The following is a 6,966-nucleotide window of genomic DNA, read 5'->3' as shown; positions in this document are numbered from 1 at the left end:
TGGGCACAATGTTACTTCCACTCGTCCTGGGATCCTTGTTAAGGTCAACACTCAATAGCATCATGAACTTTACCCAGTACCCAGGACATTTTAGTCAAAAACCTGGTTGCCTCTGCCAGGAGGCTGAAACTTGGCCTAAGATGGATCTTCCAACAAGACATTAACCCCAAGCACACATCAATTGGCCAAATAATCTACATTTTGCAATGGCCAACTCAGTCTCCGGACTTGAAACCCGTGCAAAACCTGTGGTTTGAATTGAAGACTGCAGTCCATAAACGCAGATGAAGGATATCAAGGATCTGGAAGGATTCTGTATGGAGGAATGGTCTAAGATCTCTCCTAATGTGTTCTCCAATCTCATAAAACATTTGAGAAAAAGGCTCAGTGCCATTATCCTCATAGGGTGAGGTATTGAAAGGTGTTGAAAACAGGGGTGTCAATAATTTGTACCCCTACCTTTTTGAGAAGAAATGTATTATTTGTTAAACATAATCTCTTTCTCTGAGCAATTATATTAGTATAAAATAATATAATTTCCCAATTTTTCTTAGCATTCAATATAGCTTAGTATTTTATTTATTTATTTTATACAGTTATTTTTGCTCATCTTTATCAACGGTGTCAATAATTGCGGAGCACACTGTATATCTCGTGCCAGACAAGACGTCACAGGGGTTCGATTTTAGTCAGAAGTCCCTATTACATGTACCATGTCATTGTTTAACTTGACAAACATGGGTCGTATTCATAGGGCTCATAGTAGCAAAAAGTTGCAAACCGCTGTGCAACAGAAAACTAAAATGAGTGTTTCTTATTGGATAGAGTTCAGAAGTTCAGATAGTACCTAACAGTTTCGTCATATTTTCTTCAGTTTCGTGCCTAGTGAATACCATGTTGACTTCACTGGGTAGTTTTCTGTCAGGAAGTCCTTATTTGGATATGTTGTCTCTATCTTTTTATGTTCTTTGGTCTGAATTCCAGGACAATTAAGAGATGTTTGTTTGGGGTAAGCCCTGACTGTATACTGTACTACTGTATGACTCATCACTGTACACAACACACACGCATGCACGCACACAGACTTGGGGTAAGCCCTGACCATAAACTGTACTGAATGAGTCACCACCACTTAGGGAAATACAATGAGCAGTTCCTCTTGCTTATGGCTCTAAGTGTAGCAGGCTGCAGGGAGAGGGTTTGTGGCCTCAGTGTAGCAGGCTGCATGGAGAGGGTTTGTGGCCTCAGTGTAGCAGGCTGCAAGGAGAGGGATTGTGGCCTCAGTGTAGCAGGCTGCAGGGAGAAGGTCTGTGGCCTCAGTGTAGCAGGCTGCAAGGAGTAGGTTTGTGGCCTCAGTGTAGCAGGATGCAGGGAAAGGGTTTGTGGCCTCAGTGTAGCAGGCTGCAAGAAGAAGGTTTGTGGCCTCAGTGTAGCAGGCTGCAAGGAGAGGGTTTGTGGCCTCAGTGTAGCAGGTTGCAGGGAGAGGGTTTGTGGCCTCAGTGTAGCAGGTTGCAGGGAGAGGGTTTGTGGCCTCAGTGTAGCAGGCTGCATGGAGAGGGTTTGTGGCCTCAGTGTAGCAGGCTGCATGGAGAGGATTTGTGGCCTTAGTGTAGCAGGCTGCAAGGAGTGGGTTTGTGGCCTCAGTGTAGCAGGCTGCAGGGAGAAGGTTTGTGGCCTCAGTGTAGCAGGTTGCAGGGAGAGGGTTTGTGGCCTCAGTGTAGCAGGCTGCAAGGAGAAGGTTTGTGGCCTCAGTGTAGCAGGCTGCAAGGAGAAGGTTTGTGGCCTCAGTGTAGCAGGCTGCAAGGAGAAGGTTTGTGGCCTCAGTGTAGCAGGCTGCAGGGAGAGGGTTTGTGGCCTCAGTGTAGCAGGCTGCAGGGAGAAGGTTTGTGGCCTCAGTGTAGCAGGTTGCAGGGAGAGGGTTTGTGGCCTCAGTGTAGCAGGCTGCATGGAGAGGGTGTGTGGCCTCAGTGTAGCAGGCTGCATGGAGAGGGTTTGTGGCCTCAGTGTAGCAGGCTGCAGGGAGAAGGTTTGTGGCCTCAGTGTAGCAGGCTGCAAGGAGAAGGTTTGTGGCCTCAGTGTAGCAGGTTGCAAGGAGAGGGATTGTGGCCTCAGTGTAGCAGGTTGCAGGGAGAGGGTTTGTGGCCTCAGTGTAGCAGGTTGCAGGGAGAGGGTTTGTGGCCTCAGTGTAGCAGGCTGCATGGAGAGGGTTTGTGGCCTCCGTGTAGCAGGCTGCAAGGAGAGGGTTTGTGGCCTCAGTGTAGCAGGCTGCAAGGAGGTTTGTGGCCTCAGTGTAGCAGGCTGCAGGGAGAAGGTTTGTGGCCTCAGTGTAGCAGGTTGCAGGGAGAGGGTTTGTGGCCTCAGTGTAGCAGGCTGCAAGGAGAGGGATTGTGGCCTCAGTGTAGCAGGCTGCAAGGAGAGGGTTTGTGGCCTCAGTGTAGCAGGCTGCAAGGAGAGGGTTTGTGGCCTCAGTGTAGCAGGTTGCAGGGAGAGGGTTTGTGGCCTCAGTGTAGCAGGCTGCAAGGAGAGGGATTCCTTGTTCCTACTCACGAGAGGCTCAGTCTAGTCCAGGGGAAGAAATAAATGCAACAGAATAATAACAAATCAGGCTTTTTCAAATGTCAAACTAAATCTGATCGAGAGAATAATATGAAAAACATCCTATTAATAACTCTAGAAGAATGATTCATGTTTAAGTTCCATGTTAACGTAGTGTAAATGTCAAATTCCTCGAGGTCTGGGGTGAATTGGGGTGCTCCATTTTACAGTGATACGTCATCATCAACATCAATGGATAGCCATAAGCAGTAACCACTGCACATTTTCCTTTACGTTTCAGGGCTCAAAGAAAGACAACAACAAATTATCTGGTGACAAAATATAATTGATGAAATTAGACTACTCATCTTTGAAATTTGAAGATCTTTCTTACGATCTTTACTTTTTTTATCTGGGAAAATGCAGCCATAGTACAGTACATCATTCAAAAGAGGGTCTGAAATACAGTATTAGATAGTTCTTGACAGGGCCATATCTCTTTATATGGCTCTGATTCTTGATAAGGTCATTTAAGGTATCCTAGCAACCTGACACAATGAAAGAATTGATGGAGTGAACACAAATGTCATTTTTTAGCCTTTATTGTCCATTAGCCAAGTGGAATTATGCATAAATTACGTATATACACAGTAGACCTTCAGAATAGACTCGAAGCCACTAAAGCAAACTGCTAAATGTCAATTTCTTCTTCCAGTATAAACACAGAGATGTGCCTGCCCTTGCAGATTATAACAAACCCATCTGTAACAAATGTACAAATTGATCTTGATATAGATATAAATGAATTAGAAAAAAGGCAGCTTGAAGTGTTTGGCTATCAGGGTATAAACATTTGATATATACATTACTGTAAATACAACAATATGTTCAGGTATTGGTATACTTCTCTCTAAAAAGACTAAACATATCCCAGATCTAGTACTCTGAGATACACCTGTGGCACATGGACAGTCTGGTAACCACAGAAACCAGGTGGGTCATCTCAAAGGGTCAGGGGGGCGGGGCAACCAAACATATGACATCATCAGAAGGGGACAGCAGTCTCAGATGATTGACAACATTAGGTGTTCACACTGACTGACATGCTCAGGTACAGGAGTGTTTCTTACATTCAAAAGTGCCAACATCATCACTGTACACGAAACACACAACTACTCAAATACTTAAACATAACATTAAAGTTAATTCTACACAATATGTATTTCAGTGAAAACAGTGAGAGAAAGCTTTCAATTCAAACCTCTATCTGCGTCCTACAAATTGATGTTGTGGAGTTGAGCGAAAATCTAACCAACACTTGTTTGTGAAGACACTTATAAAAAGTTTGGCTTTAAAACACATTAAGGCCTTGAAGTAAAAACATTTGTTAGAGACAAAAGTGTTGTGGGACAAATCACTATTCAGCATGATACACTGAGTGTACAAAATATTGGGAACACCCCCTTTTGCCCTCAGAACAGCCTCAATTCGTTGGTGCATGGACTCTACAAGGTGTTGAAAGCGTTCCACAGGGATGCTGTCCTATGCTTCCTACAGTTGTGTCAAGTTGTCTGGATGTCCTTTGGGTGGTGGATCATTCTTGATACACACAGGAAACTGTTGAGTGTGAAAAACCCAGCAGCGTTGCAGTTCTTGACACAAATCGGTGCGCCTGGTACCTACTACCATACCCAGTTCAAAGGCACTTAAATATTTTGTCTTGCCCATTCACCTCTGAATGGCACACATACACAATCCATGTCTCAATTTTCTCAAGGCTTTAAAATCATTCTTTAACCTGTCTCCTCTCCTTCATCTACACTGATTGAAGTGGATTTAACAGGTGACATCAATAAGGGATCATAGCTTTCACCTAGATTCACTTGGTCAGTCTATGTCATGGAAAGAGCAGGTGTTTCTAATGTTTTGTGCACTCAGTGTATATTTGTATAGAAAACATAGTGTTTTTATCTCTCACCTTTAGTTATTTTATTTGTTAAGCACTTTGAAATGCATTCTTTGTAAGAAATGTGCTATATAAATAAAGTTTGATTGAAATTCCAGTTATTCTAAATGCCACGCAAACGTGTTCACATACTACAGACAGTCTAGTAGCAATGTGCAACTATCAGTTATTGAATGGACAATAATAATTATGAGTGAATAACAATAATTATAATAACACATTACAGATAGTGGCAAACTGATGTTCTGTATGTCTTAAAAATAGGGATATTTATTTTGAGTGGAGGCAATGCATTTCCAACATGAAATGTCATTTTTCAGGGAGTCCACTAGGTCTCTACAGCTTGAAATGTAATTTTTCAGGGAGTCCACTAGGTCTCTACAGCTTGAAATGTCCTTTTTCAGGGAGTCCACTAGGTCTCTACAGCTTGAAATGTCATTTTTCAGGGAGTCCACTAGGTCTCTACAGCTTGAAATGTCATTTTTCAGGGAGTCCACTAGGTCTCTACAGCTTGAAATGTCCTTTTTCAGGGATTCCACTAGGTCTCTACAGCTTGAAATGTCCTTTTTCAGGGAGTCCACTAGGTCTCTACAGCTTGAAAGCTGTAGTAGTCTTTTCCTCCTCTTACCATGAAAGCCCTGGAGGCCCATAGATTCTCGGTGGCATGTTCTATTACTCCTCTGGGATCAGGTTGCACCATTGTGGTTTGCCATTCCATGGCCTTTGTAGCTATGATGTAGCTCCTGTGGGGTCCGACTGTAGACCCATGTGGGGTTTAAAGTTCTTATGGTTTAACAGGACCTGTGGGGTTTGTAGTTCTTGTGGCTCAGCACGTCCTGTGAGATCTGTGGGATTTGTAGTCTCTGTAGCTCAGCAGGTCTTGTGGGACCTGTTGGTTTTGTAGTAACCAGTAGATGTGCAGGACCTATGGGGATTGTAGTTCATGTACTCAGCAGGTCCTATGGGATTTATAGTTCCCTGTAGATGTGCAGGTCATGTGGAGTCTGTAGTTCCTGTGGAATTAGTAGTTCCTAGTAGATGTGCACATCATGTGGAGTCTGTAGTTCCTGTGGGATTAGTAGTTCCTAGTAGATGTGCACGTTCCGGCTCATATCCTGCCTGTGTCTTGGTCCTTGTCCTCCAGCAGCTCAATAAGCTGAGTGAAGCTCTGCTTCACGGCATCTATGTTGTCCACTGAGCTGCCCTCTAGAATCCAGCTCTTCCCTCGGGCCAGGGGCTCCAGCTCAAAATACTTCTTTATCTAACAGAGAAACAGACAGAGAAGGAGAGAGACAGAGTTTTAACACCATCATTTCAAGTAACATATCAACAAGACAGAGTGAGAGAGAGATAGGGGGAGAGACAGAAACCAACAGAGAGAGAGGGGGGGGGGGGGGAGAAACCAACAGAGAGAGAGCGAGCGAGAGAGAGAGAGAGAGAGAGAGATTGAGAGCGAGAGAGAGAGATTGAGAGCTCAGCAGTTTGGACACTTTGAAAAACACAACAGTGAATAAATATCTGTAACGTTATCTCATTTGGTATTTCCTTCTTGATGCGTGGGTGTACGGCATAGTATAAGATAACTGATTTTGTCTAAATAGTTTTCATTCCTATGTAATTACACCAATATCTGCCAACACTTGCATTCCATCTAACAAGAGCCAAGTGGAGACCACAAACTAGGCCAAAGTTGTACAAAGAGTGTCTAAAGAAATGAAGCAATACAACTACGTCCAACCATGGAAGCAGGTCCCATGTTGGAAGTCTGCATGAGAGCACAACAATACCAGTCAATCCTGAATCAAATGGGAGAAAGGTTACCCTTGTGATTTCTACGAACTCCCAGTTGAGCTTTAGTACACACAATTTTGAAAACAAGAACAGTGTCCAGCTATATCAAAATGTTGAAAAAGACAAAAACACTGCCACAATTCTCTCACTATAAAAACCTCCAACTTCTGCAAACACTGACTCACATTGATAGGTGGTCAAGCCATCATAGCAGACAGTTTCTGTGAAGATTTACTACTTGGTACCAGGCATCCCAGTAATATATGGGAGCCACACAGGACCACTTATATATGGGCCAGCAGGCCTAAGGCCATTGCGGTCAGTCTCTGTGGTGGTTTCCTACCGGGGGGGATGAGGCGAAGCCAGCCAGGCCATAACCATATAAATAGAATGAGGGGCTTTTCCATTCTACTAGTTCTATTTCTAGAGCCACAAGTAGGGCATCAGACAGTTTCAGTGAGGGTTTACTACCAGGGTGATGTAAGGCCATGCTGGTCTCCTGGCCATCAGACAGCGTGGTGACAGAATGCTACTTGTTGCCCTCTCCGGGTAATAATGATCTGAGAGAGCAGAGTGGTGTCTGGAGAACCTTGACCTTTGACCCCACACCGGCCAAGAATAAATACCTGGCAAAGCCCCCCGAGTGTCAGGTCAGGACTCAGAGGAGTAATCTT

At 44.1% G+C, this 6,966-nt stretch overlaps 1 protein-coding gene across 1 annotated transcript in view; it reads right to left on the bottom strand.

Moving 5' to 3' along the window:
• Positions 1-3,121: 3,121 nt before the first annotated feature.
• The window catches only part of LOC311119278 (ADP-ribosylation factor-like protein 15), a gene marked incomplete at its 5' end in the record, with an annotated part of 61,040 nt that continues 57,195 nt past the window's right edge, over positions 3,122-6,966 (bottom strand). The window contains one exon of the mRNA XM_084193998.1: positions 3,122-5,762. Within this exon, the coding sequence (XP_084050124.1) occupies positions 5,610-5,762 (153 nt within the window). The 3' untranslated portion in view covers positions 3,122-5,609. The remainder of the gene's footprint in view (positions 5,763-6,966) is intronic.

The sequence above is a fragment of the Coregonus lavaretus genome (genome assembly GCF_964263955.1).
Source record: "Coregonus lavaretus genome assembly, contig: HAP1_SCAFFOLD_1023, whole genome shotgun sequence".
In the NCBI taxonomy this organism is placed as follows: domain Eukaryota; kingdom Metazoa; phylum Chordata; class Actinopteri; order Salmoniformes; family Salmonidae; genus Coregonus; species Coregonus lavaretus.
The sequence above is the reverse complement of the archived record's forward strand: the minus strand, read 5'-3'. Positions and strand labels throughout refer to the sequence as shown.